The 21041-nt window shown below is 48.5% G+C and overlaps 1 protein-coding gene across 1 annotated transcript in view; it reads right to left on the minus strand.

Annotated features, from left to right (window-relative positions):
• IAH1 (isoamyl acetate hydrolyzing esterase 1 (putative)) overlaps positions 1-21041 on the minus strand; it is a 236183-nt gene that overhangs the window by 152774 nt on the left and 62368 nt on the right. Inside the window, exon 2 of the mRNA XM_086926361.1 lies at positions 17142-17194. Coding sequence (XP_086782487.1) covers positions 17142-17194 — 53 coding nt within the window. The remainder of the gene's footprint in view (positions 1-17141; positions 17195-21041) is intronic.

The raw sequence follows: 21041 nt of genomic DNA on the forward strand, positions 1-21041 counted from the left end.
AGGCGGCCTGACACTCAGGGGTCCAGTGCACTTTCGGGGGGTTCTTCTTGGACGTGAGTTCTGTGAGGGGCCCCACAATGCTGCCATAGTCCCTCACGAAGCGCCGGTAGTATCCGGTGAGCCCCAGGAAGGCTCGGACCTCTGTTTGGGTGACCGGGGGCTCCCACGCCTGGATGGCTGCGATCTTGAGTTGGAGAGGGGCCACCTGGCCACTTCCTACTTGGTGCCCCGGGTAGGTCACGGACCCTTGGCCGATTTGGCACTTGCTGGCCTTGATTGTTAGTCCTGCCCGCCGGATGGTGGTCAGGGCCTCCCGGAGGTATTGGAGGTGTTCTGCCCAGTGGCGACTGTACACGGCAATATCGTCCAGATAGGCGGCGCTGAACTCCTCCAGCCCCGCCAATACTTTGTTCACGAGCCTCTGGAAGGTGGCGGGGGCGTTTTTCATTCCGAAGGGCATCACTTTCAAGTGGTAGTGGCCATCCGGGGTGGAGAAAGCGGATCGCTCCTGGGCGCCTGGGGTGAGGCCGATCTGCCAATAGCCCGCGGTCAAGTCAAAGATGCTCAGGTAGCGGGCGGCCCCCAGACGGTCAATCAGTTCATCAGCTCGGGGGATGGGGTGAGCGTCTGTTCGGGTGACGGCGTTCAAGCCCTGGTAGTCCACACAAAATCTGAGTTCTGGGGCGACGCCAGGGGCAGCGGCCTTGGGGACCAGCACGACTGGACTGGCCCAGGGACTGTCGGAGGGCTCGATTACTCCTAGGGCCAGCATCTTGGAGACCTCTGATTGGATGCAGGCGCGTACCCGATCGGGAACTCTGTAGGCCCTGTGCCGGATAGGGGGGCTATCCCCGGTGTCGACATCGTAGAGACACCAGGGGGTGACCCCGGGCGTGAGGGAGAATAAATCGGCGAATTGTTGCAACAAGTCTTTGCAGTTGTGGCGTTGTGCTGGGGTCAAGGTAGAAGAGAGGTTGACCCCTTCCACGGAGCCGTCTTGGGCTAGAGTTTTCAGGAGGTCGGGGAGGGGCTCAGAGTCCTCTTCAGCCCCACTGTCGGTAGCCATCAGGAGGCTAAGTTCTGATCGCACAAAGTGCGGCTTAAGTCTATTGGCATGGAGGACCCGGAGGGGGTTCCTGGGGGACTCCAGGTCCACCAGGTAGGTGACGGGGCCCTTGCGTTCCACCACCTTGAAGGGCCCGGTCCATTTGTCCTGGAGGGCGCAAGGTTCGACCGGAGACATGACCCAGACCTGTTGTCCCGGCTCGAACTCAATAGACGAGGCGTTTTGATCATACCAGCGTTTCATGTCCTCTTGGCTGGCTTCGAGGTTGGCCTTGGCGAGTTCCCGGAACCTTTGGGTCTGATTCCGGAGGGTCAAGAGGTACCTGTACACATCGGGGGGAGCCTTTTGGGGGGTCACCTCCCACCCTTCCTTGACCAGGCTGAGGGGACCCCGGACGGGGTGCCCATACAGGAGCTCGAAAGGGCTGAATCCCAGGGACTTCTGTGGGACCTCCCTGTAGGCAAACAGGAGGCAGGGTAGCAGCATGTCCCATTGGCGGCGTAGGGGCTCTTCCAGGCCCATGATCATACCCTTGAGGGTGCGATTGAATCGTTCCACTAGTCCGTTTCCTTGCGGGTGGTAGGGGGTCGTAAATTTGTAGGTGACCCCACACTGTTGCCATAGGGACTTCATGTATCTGGAGATGAAGTTCGTGCCCCGATCACTGACGACCTCTCGGGGGAAGCCCACCCGCGAGAAGATCCCCATCAGGGCTCGGCCCACCACGGGTGCTGTTATGGTCCGGAGAGGGATGGCCTCGGGATAGCGGGTGGCATGGTCCACCAGGACGAGAATGAACCGGTGACCTTGCGCTGTCCGGAGCTCCAAGGGCCCCCACGATGTCGATTCCCACCCGCTCGAAGGGAGTGGTGACGATTGCAAAGGGCTGCAGGGGGACTTTTAGTTTACGGCCGCTCTTCCCGCTGGCCTGGCAGGTGGGGCAGGCCCGGCAGTGGTTTATCACATTGTTCCGCATCTTAGGCCAGTAGAAATGGGTCACCAGGCGGCTGTAAGTCTTCTCCTGCCCCAGGTGCCCGGCGAGAGGCACATCGTGTGCCAAGTTCAAAAGGAAGTCTCTGAATCGGAGGGGGACCACCAGCACCCGGCTGGCCCCCAGTTCGGCAATCTTTTGCTCACTGTAGAGGAGTTCATTGTCCTAATAGATCCAGTGGGCCCCCGAGGCATCCCCTGCGCTCTGGGCTATGGCTTGCTGACGGAGCCCCTCGAGGGAGGGACACGCTCTTTGTTCCTGGCGGAACTGTTCCTGAGTGGGGCCACCTTCTTGACGCCACTGGGCCAGCTCCGGGATGTCCCGGGGTGGGTCAGGTTCTTCATTGTCGGACACCGGGGGACCAGGTTCAGGGGTGCTCTCTTCCGTGACGACCGGCGGGGGAGGTTCGGGCCACTCGGGTTCTTCAGTGGATGGGATTGCGCGGGCGGCCATGGATCGGGTCGTCGCACAGACCCATTCAGGGAGGCCAAGCATCCCCAGGTGCTCTTTTCGTTCAACGGCTGCCATGGGGGAGCTCTCGAGATCGTTCCCCAGGAGGCAGTCAACGGGGGCATTGTCTCGGACGGTCACTTTCAGCATGCCCGACACTCCCCCCCCCACTCGAAGGGGACGCGGGCCATTTGGCACAGGCTTTCGGAGTTGTCCGCAGACCGTACTGGACAAAGTACGTTGGGCAAGATTTGATCGGGGGTCACCAGATGGCAACGGACTGTGGTCACACTGGCCCCCGTGCCACGGAGGGCTTCTGCCCGGTGTCCATTAATGGTGACCCACTGGCTGTACTTCTGCGTGTTGGCTGGAATGGGGGCCCGCGGGACCATGTCCCTTTCTCCTAGACATACCAGGGACATGGCTGCAGGTTCCCACTCGGTCAGGTATTGTTTGCACTCTTCGGCTTCTTCTTCGCCTTGCTCTTCTCCGAGGGCGACGGCGGTGATTTGGCGGTTCATTGGACCCGGGGCCTGGGCTGACTGGTTTCTCGGACAGTTGGGGTCATTGGCGTAATGACCGGGCCGCTGGCATTCGTGGCAGACAATGTTGGAGCGGAATCCCGGTCGCGTCGGAGGGCTTCCTCTTCCAGCCGGATACGGGGGGTTGCTAGTGGGGGGCACCGTGGTGGTGTCCCTGCCCCGACCCTGGTCTCCTCCTCCCCCTCGCGGACGGTGGGACCCCTGGGAGGCTCTGTTTTGATCGCCCGGCCAATTCCGGGGGACCCGGGTGCTCTCCCATCGATCCGCTTCGATGGCGAGTTTCCGGGGTTCGGTCAGCTTGCTATCGAGGAGATGCTGCCTTAGTTCAATGAAACAATTATTGGATAGGTGCTACCACACGATGAGATCGAATAATTGTTCGTAGGTGGTGACCTGGCTGCCTTTGATCCACCCCTCGAAGGCTCGGCTAAAAAAGTTCACATATTCCACCCAGGTGGTATCGGGGATCCTATTACAGTCTCGGAATCGCTGCCGGTACATCTCGGGGGTGAGCCCATAGCGAGTGAGGAGGGCGGCTTTCATGTGCTCGTAGGAGGTCATCTCTGCGTCGGGGAGTTGTAGCAGGGCATCTCTTCCTTCGTTGACGAATCTCCCCCACAACCCGGCTCCCCAGTCTTTTCGTGGAATACGGTGGGAGATCATGGCTACCTCGTAGGCCTTGAACCATTGCTGGATATCGTCGTTCCGGTAGTACTCTCGGACGACGTCTTTGGGAATGTGGACCTTGGTGTCCGTAGGGGGAGCGGAGTTCTGGTTCTCGGGGACGCCGAGATCCTTGTTTTGTCGTCGAATCTCTAGTTCTTTCAAATTGCGCTCGTGTTCGTACGCTAGTTTCTTCTCTTCCAGCTCCCTCTGGCTTTTTTTCTCTTCTCGTTCTTCCCGTAGCCGTAAGTGTTCGAGGGCTATCTTTTTTTCTGCTAGCTTTAATTCCCCATCTAAGCGGAGTCGAGCCAGTTCCAACTCGTGGGCCTAGGAAGAGAGGCCCTCTCGTCTTTCTCCTTCGGGGGTTGCAATTGTTTCCGTGGTCTCGATGCTTTTGCTTTGGGGTGGGGACGCTCCCGTTTCCACCCAAGACTCCAAGGCGTGCTTGAGGTCGTCTTTGGTGCTCAGTCCCGTGGTAGCGATGCCCAAGTCTATGCAGAATTGCTTCAATTCCTTGTGACTGTATTCTTCCAGCCGTTCCATCTGGAATTTTGCGGTTGTTCCGATCTCTTTTGTCGACATTGTTGCTGTGCGTCGTGGGGCGAGTTACTCTCCGTACGATTATGCGTCGGCTCGGATCGCGTCGCTGGCCACCAATGTTAGACGGGGACCCAGAGGGTCGGCCGAGCAAGGGGGAGAGGCCTCCTGGCGAGGGCCCTCTCCTTAGATCGTACGGACGAGCAACTACCCCCCCACAGATGGACGCCAAACAAAGATAGGTTCTGTACACTTTTATAGGTATTCTTAGGCAGGTGAACTTGACGATACAGCAGGACCTGGATGCGATGATCCCTTCACTTCTAGTCTCTGGGGGAGAAGGGGGTAGCGGGGCAGTCTCAGTACCGGTCCGGTACAGGGGTAGCGGGGGTATAGCTCTCAATCCTCGAGCTGGAGAGTTTGCAAGTAGAGGCCGCGGCAGCGCCAGCAGGCCTTCAGAGATGGTTCACGAAGATGAGCCACGGCAGCGCCAGCAGGCTTTCAAAGATGGTTCATGAGGATGAGCCGCGGCAGCGCCAGCAGGCCTTCAAAGATGGTTCACGAGGATGAGCGCGGCAGCGCCAGCAGGCCTTCAAAGATGGTTCACGAGGATGAGCCGCGGCAGCGCCAGCAGGCCTTCAAAGATGGTTCACGAGGATGAGCCGCGGCAGCGCCAGCAGGCCTCCAAGGATGAGTTCGTCTCGGTGTCTCTCGACTCCAGGATACAACTGACTTCCTGCTCTGGAGCTGCCCCAGTTATAGGTCTGGTGCCCTTTGATGTCCGGACCCTCGCACTTGGAGGTCGGGGGGGTCCGGGATGAGGGAGTCCAGACACCCAGCAGGGGGGTGGAGCCAGCACCCAGGGAGGCTGGGGGCGATCGAAACCAGGCAGAGGGAGCCATCGACACTCCTTCTCCCATTGACTCGCCAAGTGGTCTCTTTACCCCCTGGGTGGATGGTGGTGCCTCGATGTCGAGGCTTGGCTGGGCCGGAGGCTGAGGTCGACACATGGCCACGGGGCCTGGTCGTGGAGGGTCCAAGATGGCGGCTGGGCCGGAAACGGTGGTTCGGGAAAGGCCCCGGGCCAGCCGAGAATGTTGTAGTTACGGGTCTGGGTTCCGTCGGGGAAGAGCTGGGGGTTGACCCGGAGGGCTGCAGGTGTGGGTCTTGTCCGGGGAACAGGGGTAACAGTAGTCCGAGGCCCTCCATGCGGGGCGGGGCGGGGACGGGCATGCCACGAGGCCTGTCCAACAACGTGCAAATGACTCCCATGTAATAAGAAAATAGCAGTAAGCAAGGGAGAGTATGTCCGACGCGACCTCCGCACTCTGGGTGGAGGCTCCTCGTGGTAGTGAATAGTAGACCTGCGCTCACGGGGTGGACTCCAAATATGAGGAAACTTCCGCATGGCAGTGAATAGGAAAATTATATACAGCTGAAAGAAATCTGACATACTTTCCCGTACAACCACATAAATACTGCCCACACCATAGAATCTGTTTTATGCCTCTTCAGCTTTTAGGTCCTGCAGGTACCAGTGCCTGTCTGCCTGAAGGATGCTACCTGTGTTGAATAGGAAGAGAAATGTCACTGAGGAGGAGACATCCCTTGTAATAAACAGTAGTGGTTAAAGACAACAAGCAACTACAGGGCCTTCATTCTCCCCAAGTAGAACCCAGAAAGCAGCCTTGTGGCAGAAGGTCACAGACCCCGTGAATGTATTGGGGAGAAGGTCCGCACCATTGGGACATTAAGAAAAAATGGCAAGATGATAGTGGCGGGTGAAGGAGAAGCTGTCCAGGATTCAGCTGGCTGAAGAGCTCCATGGAGGGCCAACTGGAACCTGGCCTGGCTCAGTCTCACCCCCCTGGGAAGGACGTCCTCTCCATAATGCAGCCCCACCTTTTTTATAGGTTGTCACTTTTCTTCACGATTACATTTGCGTACAATTAAAAGCATGGCAAAACACATACTGACATTTCTGTTTTGAATTAAAAAAACACATGAGAAAATTCCTCTATATTCACCAAGAAGAGAAGAGGAAGAGGTGGAGGACCTGGTCAAGGAGGACCTGGGTGAAGATGAGGGCATTGTTGCTCCCACACATAAGGATTACCAGTCCCTAGCCTTTAGCTAAGCAGCCACAGATGCTAGTTTTACCTATGTAACAGTCACTTCCACACAGTTCACAAATCACAGGAATCTCTGTACAATCCCCTACACTCTACTCCCATGAAGGTGTATCTCTGGTCTTTTCTCAATCATCGGAGGGAGAGTACGCCCCTAGTGGGGAGCAGATTTACCCATATTCTTGAATCTCTCCCCTCCACAACCTCCCAGATGACACTCCTCTCCGTGATGCTAGTCATCCTGCTGGCCATAATGAAAGGCAACACATCTGCGGGCGAGGGTGTGTTTGACATGGGCTAATGCTGGTCACTGGGAGTATCAGTTTTACCAGCAACAGAATAATGTGCGGCAGGATATTCGTGCTATAAGGGCAATTTTCTGCGATATTGTTGTCTCCTTTAAAGGACGTCCCAGAAAATTCATAGACAGACTCGTGCCTTGGCAAATGTTTGCGAAATGTTACCAGAGCCTATCTTACCAAGACATGGCAAAGATGTACTAAGATCCTTTTTAGAAAGAGAGTGCAAGGCACCATGTCTTGGGCATGAAGATTATATAAATAATAGAAAAAAACACCAGTGTCAATCATTATGGCCATTGCATGCAGGAGTGAAGGAGTTTTACAGAGACACCTGCACCACCTCCTCAACCACCTACTCAGGTGCTCCTGGCCACGGTCGGTGTCAACGTCCCTCGAAGTTCTCTCAGTCCTGGCAGAAGTCCAGTTGCCACAGGGCAAGGAGTCACCGGTTATCGTGGATACAGCCAAATCCTTTCCTTGGCGAAAACTTGTCTTCTGGGTGACCAAGCTGCACTCCGACAGCTCTCCAGGTCCAGCAGACTTAAGTGCAACTCTGGCATACCAACATGCCCCAGCAGGCTTCTTCACATGTTGTGGCCCTGTGCTGCAGATAGGTGGTCAGCCAACCAACGCTTGGAGTCTCTTGCTTCGACTGGGCTCTGGTGACGACTTCTCCAGGAGCAGGACACAGAAGGCACAGTCCCTTCTCCTTTGCTAGCAACCAGGTTCAGAAGGTGCAGCCTCTTTGCCAGTTCTTCGGTGCAGCAGGACCGTACTTATTACCAGATAGGATGCAATTGTTGGTCAATGGGCTACCAGGTTCACTTCCTGCAGTGTTGCATCTGGCTATCCCAGGATATACCGTTCTGCCCACTTACATGGCAGGAATCCTATCTTGGTGTCAAGAGCTCCCTAGCCCAACCGAGAGGTGCGACTACCAAGGGGGCTACAGGCCCCTGGAAAATCGGGTTGCCAACTGGTTTCCCCTTCCGTTCCCTTCCCAAGTATCTGCCTGTCTACCTCAACAATAAGGCAGTCTCTCCCCCAAGTGTTCCCCATTTGCTCTTCAAAGACAGATTCACCTTTAAAGCTCGCCCTTTGGCCAATACTCTTGTGGCTTCCTGCCAGGGAGAGGTTGTAAATTACATGTAGTAACTATACAGTCACAAATTGGGATTATTCTGACTCCACGTCTAAAACTGAAGGGGTGGAGACATGCAAGTCTATTAAGTACCTTTACACTCAAATTTTGTAATGAGTTAAATGTAGAAAAGTGAAGCTCAATTTTTTGAGTAAATTACACTCACAAATTACTTACAAGTGTAAGTTACCTTTGTGACTAGCCCTGACAATATTTACACTTGCTTTGGTGGTAGCTGGAACTTTGGGGCCGGAAACGTCAATAACACTTTTGAATTAGGACAACACAGATCCAAATGACATTCAGCCTTGTTATCTACAGCCGCCTAACCATTACATTAGTTACTGGAAATGTATGAACTATATTCATTTAAATGATATTTAAAGCCACTTTAGAAGGCTGTCTCGGTTTGTAAACAAAATTCATATAAAAATCCTCCTACTCAACCCAAACACTGATGTGTCTTTGCCAGAGGCTGGGAGCGATCAACAGCAGCTTATTCAATTGAAGAGGAGTTCCCTTTTGGTGCCTACATGCTTTCGAGGCCATGTCACTCATGAAGGTAGTGGGGCAGACTGGTGTACATTCTGGGGTGATGGTAACACCAATTAGAATAGATTTGCTTTCAGACTTTACTTGACTAAGTCATGCTGACTTCAAGAGTTGGGTGCCCAGCAGACTGATCGAACAACCTTCCTGTTTCCTGTGATTTTAATTCGTTAGTGCAATTAGGTAGTTCTAGCCTCCCCTGTAAGCTGTCCTGCCTGTAATAGCCAAGAAGAGACTCCCTTCCATGTTTCTTTCTTGCTCAGAATACAACATACTCAGGAGGCACTTGCTATTGCCAATCTGCAGGAACCTGGGGTTCCGGGAGTCACTGGAGGCTTTCAGAGTCTTTATAACCGACATTAATCCTCTGATAGTCTTTGCTGTGTCACGGTTCCTTAACTCTATGTGGCACAGGCGTCCCAAGTTTTTTACCGCTTCCTCTACATGATAATAGTTTACCGGCCATTTCCAATTGTTTTGAGCTTATTATGAACTGTAATTCAAATGTTTAATACAATTTTAACTCTGTATTTTTAATCCACTTTCTAAACCGGCATGAATTTTGACTAATTCACCTTCTAGTGTTTTATTTTGTAATGATCATTGATGTTTTAACTGTCTAAAATTAGTACTGGATATATTTTATGCACTGCTTTTATGGTCTATTTGATCGAAATAAAGCTTGGAAATGGTAATGGCAATTAGGTAGTTCTTGCTTAATTGCAAGTCAAGACTAAGATAACATAAGGTTGGCCTAAATCTCTATGCCTGGGCACTACCCTCTCGTACACAGTGACTGAATTTAACTCTCTATCAGGCACATGCATCAACGATTTTTGCATGCGCAAACGGTGCGATTCGCTAAAATCTGCCGTTTGCGAATGCAAAATCATGTTTTGAGATGCATCATGCATTTTTGGGAAAATCGCTATTTTTAGCGAATTCCAAAAATGCGATTGCTTTTAAGGAATCGCAAATTTGTGATTCCTTAAAAGCAATGCATGATTAATTTTAAAATTGCGAATTCGCAATTAGGGGGTGCAAATTACCACGAGGTAGAACCTCGTGGTAATTTGCGAAAATGTGTTAAAATGCTCGAATTTGCATTTAAAAACACTGTCATGTTACAGACACACATGTCCTTAGGACATGTATGTTTGAAACATGCACTCCAAAATAAATTTCAGGGGTGCAGGGGGGGTCCTTTGGACCCCCCCCTGCACCCATGGAATGCATCAACATTTTGCGAATTCCAATTTGCGAATTCGCAATTCCCATTGATTCCCTGCACCAATATCCAGCCATTATGAGTTTTATAACTCAGGTTGGGTAAAATAAGGGAACAGATCCCAGAAATACTGGGGCATTTTCCACTTTTTATTGACCAATTCTGGGGAAAAAGCAACTGCCATTTTCCAACTGCTTAGAGCAGGCAGAAGACGACAGCAGGACGGCAGGTGTAGGATGGGAGCTGGTATGAAGGGTGTCAGGGCAAGGTCAAGCTAGGCTATGGTCCTACAAGGCGAAGCCAGGCTGTGCTTCTGCCCAAAACCTCAAGATGTGTACCTGCAGACGTCTCACCAGGACCCAGTGAAACAGGGCTCAGTTTTAACAGACTTTGCATTATTAGGTACAGGGTCACCTGACCACGTATAATGGACTGGAGCAGTATCTCACCCGGAATACTTACTATTCCGGGTGAGATTCTGCAACTCATAATCTGTGCGTCATGCATGACCTCACTAAACAAAAGAAAAGAGTAACAGGAATGGAGGAATTATACAATAATACAGAGAAAATGACAATATTGTGCGAAAGTCAAAATAATCCATGTGCCATTAAAGAGTACAGGGCAGTTAATTTTCCTAATAAATATTCCAGCAGGATTGTATGAGAAAAGAGAAAGGTCCAGTAGAATTTTGTCTGGGTCGATAAAGTCTGAAAGAGGTTCTGGAGCCATCCATTAGAACAAAGGATAACTATTACCAAGGTTGTCCTAGAGTTCAATAGAGTAATATAACACTTAATTGAACAAATTATAGCAAACATTTAAGAACATTTTAGAATGTCACACTTGATATATGGGCTAAAGAATGGTGATGGATTAAACCCAGATATGTTGACTGGGTGTGAGTGTTTGATTGATTGATTCAGATGCTCCGTCCATCACCACCCCCTTTTGTACCGCTTTTGGCCGCCATAAGTGTGGTAGGGTATGCTCAGACGTGAGTCCCTTGCTCACTGGATTCAAGCAAGCCGGGCTGAAGACGGCTGGAATGCCAGAAACCGGTCCTCGGAAGCTTGTTTCCGGTCCAGGGAAGACATGGCTTGGCAGTTCGGGCTGGACTGTTCCCATGAGGCACAGGGTCAGACTGATTTGCATATAGCCATGTCTGAACTGGGGTGGCAGAGTGGACTAAAGAACGGTGATGGATTAAACCCAGATCTTTTGACTGGGTGTGAGTGTTTGATTGATTCAGATGCTCCGTCCATCACCACCCCCTTTTGTACCACACTTGATATATTGGCATAAAAACACTTTAGGCAATGAACAAACTAATAAGACAAATTTAAATTACATTCTTGGTTAATAGCATCCTAAAATGTATGATTGGTGGAAAAGAAAACAGGGAGCTGGGGGATCATGAAGAATAACAAAAAAAGAGAGCGTAATGGAAATTAAATAGCCCGTCATACACTAGAATGCAAGGTACAGATGGCAGCACTGGTGTGGAAGTATACATCTGATTTAATCAAAATATGATGATACCAAAATGCTAGGGTGAGAATAATAGGGAGGTAAGCCATTCAACCAGACGCAGGGAACTCAGACAGGTAGGAAAGCCACAAAGTCCTCTCTAAGTTTACGCTGAACACAATAGACCCGTTGTCAACTGTAGGAGATACATACAAATTTTAGATGAAATGTACACTTTCCCCTAAAGTTGCGAAATATCTCTTCCCAAGTGCATGCGATTAGTGGTGCAGGGAATAAAAAACACAACACACTGAATTTGAAACATACTTGTGGTGTATAAACACACACCCAAAGGGGTTTATCACAGCATTTTTCTTTTTTGATTATTGAGGTACACTCTTGACACAGCACTTTCCAAGATTCCGCTGACATTTTAACTAATTAGTTTGCAATGAGATTCTTTGATAAATTGACAGTCAAAATAAAAAAAATCCCACTAGAGTGGGGGCAGCCTAAACAACAAGTAGCCCAATCTGTAAGTTTATACAATGTAACAAAACATTAGCAATCATCATTATTTTAATTGCAAAATAATAATTATATATAAACATATGCATTTCTTCTAAATAGCCCATTGTGTCTCATTTCATTTTAGCTGAGCCTGATCCTACAAAGTTGATCCCAGTTTCCCAAAAAGTGGTGGTTACTGAAGATTTTTCATTGCTCTGTTTTTAGGTCTCGGCCTGATCCAGCGCATGCGCTGATCTCGGGCGAGACATTTTGGGGCTCTCAGAAATGCTACTTTGTGGGCGATCAGCTTGCTAGAACACGCACAAGAGCGCGCCTGCATGCGCGTGCTAGCAACCTGATCCCCGGCAAAGTAGCATTTGCGGTGACACGCGGGCACACCACGTGCGTCACAACTTGCGTTTTTTTTTTCCTCGCAGTTTTTTTTTTTGTTCTTTGCAGGCCGGCCGTGCGGCCAGTGCTTGTTCGAGACTGGAGCTGTTCCACAGGAGTGCCAAGTGGCAAAGATAACGGAGACAGCAAGTATGCTGCAATAATGATAGAGGGGTAACTGGTAACATGGTAACATAGTAATGAAATGGATGATGCTTCCTTACCCTGGTCGTGTTATATGTTTAGATATTCCCTATCAGGGATTGTCATGTTATTTAAATTTGGAGCATTGTTTACGACTCGAAAACTGAATTGTACTAATGCGAGTGATGAAAACAGTTTTCTCAAATTTTGATTCAACAATAATACTTTGATGAACCAATGTTCTTCTGGTGCCCTGCAGGTGAAAATTTGATAAAGATAGTTGACCTTATTTTGGATTAAGTGCATTCTAGCGGACTTTTGTAGTTATCTATTGGGCTGGTTAATTATACTGCATAATTTTAAGCTTGATTATTCTTGCTTCATTACTTGAAGTTAAATAACTTACCCCAGTGTCCGCTTTTAAACAGTTCTCCAACTGTTGTGCGACTCCCTCAACACTTATTTTTTAGACAAAATCTCAAACATAAAATCAAACATCCCTCCCCCCCCTTCCTTCGTCGACCCCCACTGTCCGACAGTTGGGGCACGCCTTGACTCCTTTCCCCTTCTGACCGAAGAGGCTTTTCTCTCCCTCCTCCCTTTGGTCAAATCAGGCTCCCCCCTAGACCCATGTCCTGCCCACATTCTCAGGCACATTTCCTCGGTCTGTGTGCAGCCTCCTCTTAAATTTCTCAACAGCCCACTGTCCCAGGGCATTGGGATTCAACCTCTCAAATCGGCCATCATTGTCCCCATTCTTAAAAAAACGGGCGCTGACCCCTCCGCTCTTGTCAACTACCGCCCCATCTCATTACTGCCCTTTCTGGGGAAGGTACTGGAGCGCCATGTGACCAGAACGCTCAGCACCTATGTGGAGGAGAACGGGGTGTTAGCCCCCCGTCAGGCTGGTTTCCGCCCGCACACTCCACGGAGTCCGTGGTGCTATCGGCCCTCGACAATCTCAGAGAGGGCATGGACACTAACCATCCCCAGGCCCTGGTCCTCCTCGACCTCTCCGCCGCCTTTGACACAGTTGACTATTCCATCCTACTCTCTGGTGTCAGGGCGGTGGAAATTGGAGGCTCGGCCTTGGTCTGGCTGTCCTCCTTCCTGAGGGACCGCACCCAAGCAGTGCGCCTGGACGACTTCTCGGCAGACCTCCGAAAAGTACAATGCAGGGTTCCTCAGGGCTCCTCCCTTTCCCCTCTTTTATTCAACTTATATTTTGCCCCTCTCATTTTTGCCCTTCAGCAAATGGAGGTCTCCATCTATAACTATGAGGACGGCCTTCAGCTTATTTTCACTTTGTCCCCATCCCCAGACTCCATGGTTAAATTCCAGTCTGTCATGATCTTCATCCGGGACTGGATGAACTACAACCACCTGAAATTAAACCCAGACAAAACTGAGCTGGTTTTGACAGGTGGTTGCTCCAGTCTCTGGACTTCTTTCTTTCGGCCCCCCTCCCTAGGTCCCCCTCCTTCTCCATCTTCCTCTGTGAAAACACTTGGGATTAAGTTGAACGACCAACTCACTCTGCACTCCCAGGTCAGCCAAGTGGTGTCCTCTTCATTTCTCTCACTCCGCACTATCCGTAAAGTCTCTCGTTTCTTTTCTTTCTCTGCCTTAAAACGTATTGTCCTGGCGATGGTAATCTCACGCCTAGACTATGGCAACGCCTTATACTGTGGCATGCCGGCCTACAGCATGCGCCGACTACAGCTGGTCCAAAACCAGGCAGCCCGCCTGGTTTATAACCTTGCCAAATTCCATCATGTCACTCCGCTCCTCAAGTCCTTGTACTGGCTCCCCATTCGAGAGCGAGCTCAGTTCTAGATGGGATGCATCACTTTTCAGGCCCGGGTCGGCGCTGCCCCTGCTTTCATCTCCTCTGAACTCAAAGCCTACGCCCCCGTCAGGGAACTGCGCTCATCCTCCCAACAATTGCTGACAGTGCCCCTCTTTATGCGTAAAAAGTGGGGGGGGGCACGAAATTCTCCACACTCGCCCCTGCCTTTTGGAATTCTCTCCCTGCCCACCTTAGATCTTCCACTCAATATGCTCTCTTCCGAAAGGAGCTAAAAACGTTCCTTTTCTCACAAGCCTTCCCTCTATAAACTATCCTTTCCTCACTTCCCCACTAATCTTCCTGTCCCTCCAGGTTTAGTACACCACAGCACCATGAAACCACCAGGTGAACACGCGCTCTATAAATACTTTGAACTCAAACTCAAACTCATTGTAATGGTTTCTCTTCATTTCCAGAGTTTACGTGGCTTTCTGGTTTGTCTTTCTATATAATCAGTACAACGGCAAGTTGCAGAGATATTTTCTGTCTTTAAAAGTAGTTTTTTACTTTAATCTTTTAAAACTGCAACCAGAATAATTAAAGAGCAAAGGACAGTTACTGCTACTGTGGATGCACTCATCACTTACTTGTTGAGCATCTGTGATACCGCTTGAATAATCAACAACTTATCACAAGACCCACACGTGGAGCAACTTTATGAAGTTGCTATTGCTTTACCATCTCCACATGCCACTCTTTTTTAAAAGTAGGCCTAAGAAGTACTATTGAGTAAATGTGATGTCCTGTACTTCAATTGATGGCTATCTAAGCCATGCAGATGTTTGCATCCTTCATTTTTAACATGTATAGTAGTAGGGCCTATCTTAGTCAGCCACCAGTTGAGGGTATCATACATTCTTCCATTACAGGGACCAGGTTTTCAGACGGAAAAGTGCCATGTATCTAACTTTTCCAGAAGCTGCGAGCAATGCCGACAGGATTGCTGTGCAAAGACCATGGCCACACATTGCATGCCACCACAGGTAAGTCCCATCACAAGGCACTCAAGGCAAGGGTACAGGCACAATGTACATGCCCTGTGCCCAGTGCTTGCTGAGCCACCCACAGACTGAACTCAAAGGCAGGGTTCTGGGAATAGGGCCAGGAAGAGCAAGCCTCTGATCAGAGGTACTGCGTACAGTGATTGGCCCTTGGCCCTGGGCAGTAGTTACAGGTAAATCACACCAGTCATTCAATCTGAGGTAGAAGGAACTCTAAGAAAATTCCGTCATAATGCAACCCTTCTTCCTATAAATCAGTGTGTCCATTTTAAGAATGTGGTGGTCAGCAAGTGACTGCGAGAAACTGCTAAGTAAGAAAATATTTGGGTTATTAGATGCATGTGCACTCAAAACATTGGCTCCCCATTAACTGCAGACAACTCCTGACGAACTGTGAGATAGAAATCTAAAATCTTTATTTTTATTTTTACAACCAGGGGGCTTCTTTTCCAAAAACCCTTTGTATCTCCTCCGGAAACGTACTAAAAACGTTTTATCATCTCCAAGTATTCTCCTCAATGGGGTCTACATATGGTTCCTTTTAAATGGGACTTCCTTTGAGCCCCTTCACGGAAGTCACTCTTTTTAGGTCTCGCTGAGCCAATGCGCATGCGTTGCTCTGCGAGAGTTTAGTAAGGGGCTTTCAAAAGTGCTCCCAAAGGCTCTATCTATCTGTCTATCTATCTATCTATCTATCTATCTATCGCCCTCACTCTAGCTATCTATCGCCCTCTATCTATCTATCTATCTATCTTATCTATCTATCTATCTATTGCCCTCACTCTATCTATCTATCACCCTCTATCTATCTATCTATCTATCTGTCGGACTCACTCTATCTATCGCCCTCACTCTATCTATCTATCTACCTTTCAGCGCTACCACAGCAACAATCTGTGCAACCATTCAAAAACAACTGGTTCAAATATGTTCTCTCAATGTTTCAAGCTTTATTACAAATGTCACAAAAAGATGCTAATATTTCACTTCTGTTCTTGGATTTTCGTCACAATTAAAATACCCTGAACATAATCTTCACAAAAGTTATTTACAAATGTTTAAGCGATTGCCATTATAAATTACAATAACTTTTATTTAAGTATTAATTATTAAAAAGAAAATTAAAAGGCATTGTTATTTGTAATATCAATACATCTACGTCACGTAAATACAATACATATTGCAGTACAAATGCTATAGGTGTCACATGTGTGAAATTTAAAACTTTTGGCATTGTAAATGACAAAGCTATTAATTTCACTATTTTCAAAACCAACACATAAATTAAAAAATAGTAATTTACAATACCAATAGCTCAAACTTTTCTAATGCGAGACCTATTGCATTGCAAATGCTTGTTTAATTTGCATATGTTCTTACTGGATTTATAGAATGCATTTGTATTTTGATCCTCATATCTTGTTCTTTTTTTAATTATGTATTTTCAAACTTAGTGGGGCACGATACAGTTCAAAATCAGGCTTTTTATACATGAGCAAATTTAGGCAGGTAATAGTAATACCACAGCTTTTGCCAATAGATTTGCCAATAAAAGGTCAACAACCATCATGTTATTCTATGAAAGACTTTGCTGACCCTTTCTCAATTAGAACTTATGACTCAAAAGAGGGACATAAGGTCAGTAGTCATAGCTTATCTTGTTGAGCGCTTATAGAAACAATTTTTTATTAAACTGGGTGAATGCACACATTGCACGTGCAAGTTTGCATTATAAGTTGTTTTCTTTCAAAGTATGGATGTGGCAATTACTGCATAGGTAGCAATACTAAATTGTCAGTTTGATATTAAACATATATAAAATTCAAATGAGAAATATGGTTTTAACTTTACATTAGCATGTTCTCCTACGACATGTATCTATCAAATGTAACCAGAAACATTGCCTTTAGGTGCAAGAGAGAATATTTGTTGGTTAATGCATGTGTGCTTTCCATCACAGCCCATAAATGATTTACATGGGCTGGAGCAAATACTGTACCCATTTAGTAGCTAGTAAAGCTTTCAAAACACTAGAATCAGAGATGTGGTGTAAACATGAAGGAAATGTAATCTCTATGATTGATAACCAGTCTTCACTGGAGAGTCAGAATTATATATTAGCAACTTAAGCAAGGCAGCAGTTTTTCCAGCAAAGAATGACTTGTAGCATAATGCTCACCTGGCCAGCTTTCCAGCGAGTATTGTCCCCCATCCATTTGATTCAAACGCGAACTATAGGAAATAAAAAAAAGTCTAATTATGTCTTTTTTTCTTGCTAGTAGTTGTCCTTTTCATGTAAGCTCACACCTGCAGTTCATAGAATATTTCTAAAAGAACAGTTGCAGTTTATTGACATTTTCCTCAATCATCTCCCTTTTAAGCACATTACTGAAGATGTAATAACAACCCCACCACCCGGCTTGTTGCTATTTTGTTTGTTCTGATGAATTTTCAGGTTGTTCCATGTATTTTGAACTGATTTTTATTTATTTTATTTATTTGAAAAGTTTTATAAAGCGCTACTAGACCCGGAGGTATCAGAAATCTTTACATGAGTTACAGCGAGTTACAGGTTACATAGTTACATCACTTAAAGAGTCACAGTGGGAGGAGGAGGTGGAGGGAGGGAATACACAATGGGAAAAAAAGGGAAAACAATGTCAGATGTCCGGTTGGGTAGGTGACGGCCGAGGGGGTGAAACCAGGGCCAGACTTCTCTTTAGCTGCATATGACAGCTCCACCGGGCATCAGGCAAGGTTGCTCGTGTATCGAGGTGAGTACAAACAGTTTTGACGCCCATGCAACGTCATCAAAGGTCCAATAGAAATTCAGAAGAACATTATTTATGAGTTAAATATAGTGATGGCTAGACCCGTAGGTATCAGAGCACTTTACATTAGGCTACACAATGTTACAGAGAATGAAAACAAATACACATTACGTCAAACATTAAGCAACAAATTAGGAGATGAAAGAAAGGTGAGAAAAATAGAGAGGAGGGGGGCAAGGGGGAAATGTGAAGGGGGAGAATGAAGGAAAAGACGGCAGGAGAGACGAAAGGAAGTCTGCCCAAAGATCGACTAGGTAGGTGACGGCTGAGCAGGGAATCCACAGCCCATCACCCCAATAGCTAAACAGATAGCTCCATCAGGCATCAGTCAGATTGCTAGGTCTCAATTGAGGAGGGAAAGTTACCAGAAGAAAGTCCAGTGGATAGACAGGGTGGGAACTATGAGCAAGGACGGGTGATGGCAAAGGTCAATAGCTGGAAAGAGGAGAAGAGTAGAGAGGTTCGGGGTAGAGGGTATGGTGAATAGGAGAAGTGAGAAAAGTCCAGTAAAGAGACGCAGGAGAGTTTGCCCAAAGACCGGCTAGACTGAGATAGAGATCTGCTGACTGGGTCTCCAGCGGTCGCATGCGCTCTTCCAGGTCTTGGTGTTTGGCTTCAAGGTTGTGGGTGCGGGCTCTGACTGAGTCCACATCCGCCTGTAGGGTCACCAGTCGCTCCCCCATTTCCGACTTGAATGCATCAAGGGAGGCCCCAATGTCCGATTTGATGTCGTCATGCAGCTCCTGCTTGAACTCCCTGAGTGTGGCCAGCAGTTCCTCTCTGGAGATTTCCATGGTGCCTTGGGGAATTTTGGGATTGTCCCTCGATGTCCCCTTGGATGCTGGGGAGAAGAAGTTGGAGGCCCCAGGCAGCTGGGATTTTTGGGTGCCATGGGGGCCGTCCCTCGCTGCTTATGAGGGGCCTCGTGAATGTGGCGCGCCGTTGAGGGCCCGGATCTGCGGTAAATTGCTAGTCTTCAGCGGCAGGGATTCGACTAGATGGCGGCCAGGAGATCCAGTGAGCTGGAAACTTCCAGGCTGGCCTGGACGCTCAGGGAACCAGACATCTGTTTGTGTGGTAAGCGTCTCCAATTCCAACGTTCTGTGCGTGGGTGGGCTCGGGTCCCGTCTCAGGCATAGGGACCAGCCCACCAAATATGGTTAGTCTTAGGGTCAACTGCAGCTGTAGACCTCTCCAGGTCGCAAAGGAGCATAGGTACTTTTTAACTCTGGTTAACCCCTCTTCGGTACTGGCATCTGTCACCCACAATGGCTAATTCACGTGGCTGGTATCAGGGCCCCCCTCAGAGCTCCCACGTTGCTGCAAGGATGCTCAGGCTCAGCCCCCATGAATCTCTATTAGGCTGCAAACTGGAGGTGGCGCACCGCCATCTTAAGGTCAGGCAGCGTTGGGCACGAAATAGAGGACGCAGATCTCGACAGGGGAAGGGAGGCCCCAGCACTCCGTACCGGCCTTCCCTGTATGTTGTGTGGCTGGTTCTGGTCTGTACACCACGCCGGGCTCTATATTGGCATGCCAAAATCTGCTGGCGCTGCATTTGAGCGCTTCTCTTCAGCACCTAACGGCTGCCATGTTTAAGACAGGCAGGGATGGCGCACTCCTGGACTACAAACAGCCGGAGGCCCCCTCCGCAATATCTGACATCTGTGCTCCCTGGTGGGGGCTCCTCTCTGCCGCAAGACCTCAGGATCTGGCTCTGCTGTATGGGTGCGTGAGGAAGCGGCTGCGAACCTGATCCATTGGCATGCGTGCAGGTACAGAAACCCTACCAGTAGTTTGTGCAGTTTTGCGGGGGCAGCCCCCTGTCTCCCAGCTCCATGGCGGTCCCTGACTGCATCCCCCGTATTGTAGCATCAGTAGCTATCTTAATGATGCTGGGCACCGGGGGCTCTTCTCAGACATCGGAGTGACGGCCACCACGATGTTTCCCCCTGAGCCCTGGAGGTGATTTTTCCCTGGGTCCGTGGGGTGTCTCGGGGGTGTGGATCGCTGGTCGATTGCGGTCTCTCAAATCTCCTGTGCTGGGAGAGGGCTCCTGCGCCGAATTCAGGGCATTGAGGTCGCCCAAAACCACTGATTTATACAGGCCTGGCGAGGAGCTGATCGGATTCACGTCCGATCAGCCATGATGGTTAGCCACGCTGTGACAACTAACAGATCTGTGACATCTCACTTGATTGTCCACTGCCTGGTGGCTGGAGGTTGAGTGGTGAGTATAAGCATAGTTGCTGATTTCTCAGCTGCATGAAAGCCAAGAGATGCAACAACGCTGGAGCTGGATTCATACATCACCTAGGCCAGACTGTTAGCTACAGTTGTTAAGCTTCCTACTACACAAAAGAACCTTCGTATTTACAGAGCATGGCCCTCTAATGTTTTATCTGGTTTATATGAGTACTCTTCCACTGGGTGAATCAGAGGAGATGAAGCTCAAACACTAAATCCTGCGCACTCCAAAACAAAATAACCAGTAGAATACTGTTAGGTAAAATACAAAAGAAACAAATGTCCAACGTTGGTTCCAGGAGTAGATGTATATCTCCTTTTATTAGGTCATCACGTCAAATGGAAATTTTACAGCTAGCCGACACGTGTTTCGTTATAGTTCTGTACAATCACAGACGCTATAACTCTTCAGGGCTGGAAAGATACAGAAAGGAATGACCTAAGTAACCATTTTCACAATAAATATTGCACTCTTAGTGCCACAATGCAAGAAAATGTGAAATATACCGAATTTATAGGAAGACAGCAACTTGTTCAAAGGAACCCCTAAGTGCTATGAAAGTCGTGTTCTATCATGCACAAATACACCTATACTAAAATTGGACAGCAATATAGTTCATTGTGGTGAAAAAAAGAGAAAAATAAGTGCAACGACATCCGTGCTAGTTCTGAAAAGAAGTATCCATATGTAATAGCATGAATACCCCTTCTAGTGAAAGCAAAATTTAGTTCGTATATAAGCGAGTTCCGTGGACATTCGACAATTCAAAACAAGAGATTTAAACAACAGAGAATCGCCGTGGCAAGTCAACCGCAAGCAGCCCCAAAAGTGTAGTGCTCATAATTTACAAAAAGTATATTAACAAGCTACCTTGATGGCTGGATCCTTATATATTAGGGCTAATCATGTAAAGGAAAATAAAAACAAAAGACGTACAAGGCCTCACTTAAAACGATTCTGTCGTGGCATAAAATTTGAAAACACCTTCACACCTCGGGGC

Source organism: Lissotriton vulgaris, chromosome 6 (assembly GCF_964263255.1).
Source record: "Lissotriton vulgaris chromosome 6, aLisVul1.2, whole genome shotgun sequence".
NCBI classification, from domain to species: Eukaryota; Metazoa; Chordata; class Amphibia; order Caudata; family Salamandridae; genus Lissotriton; species Lissotriton vulgaris.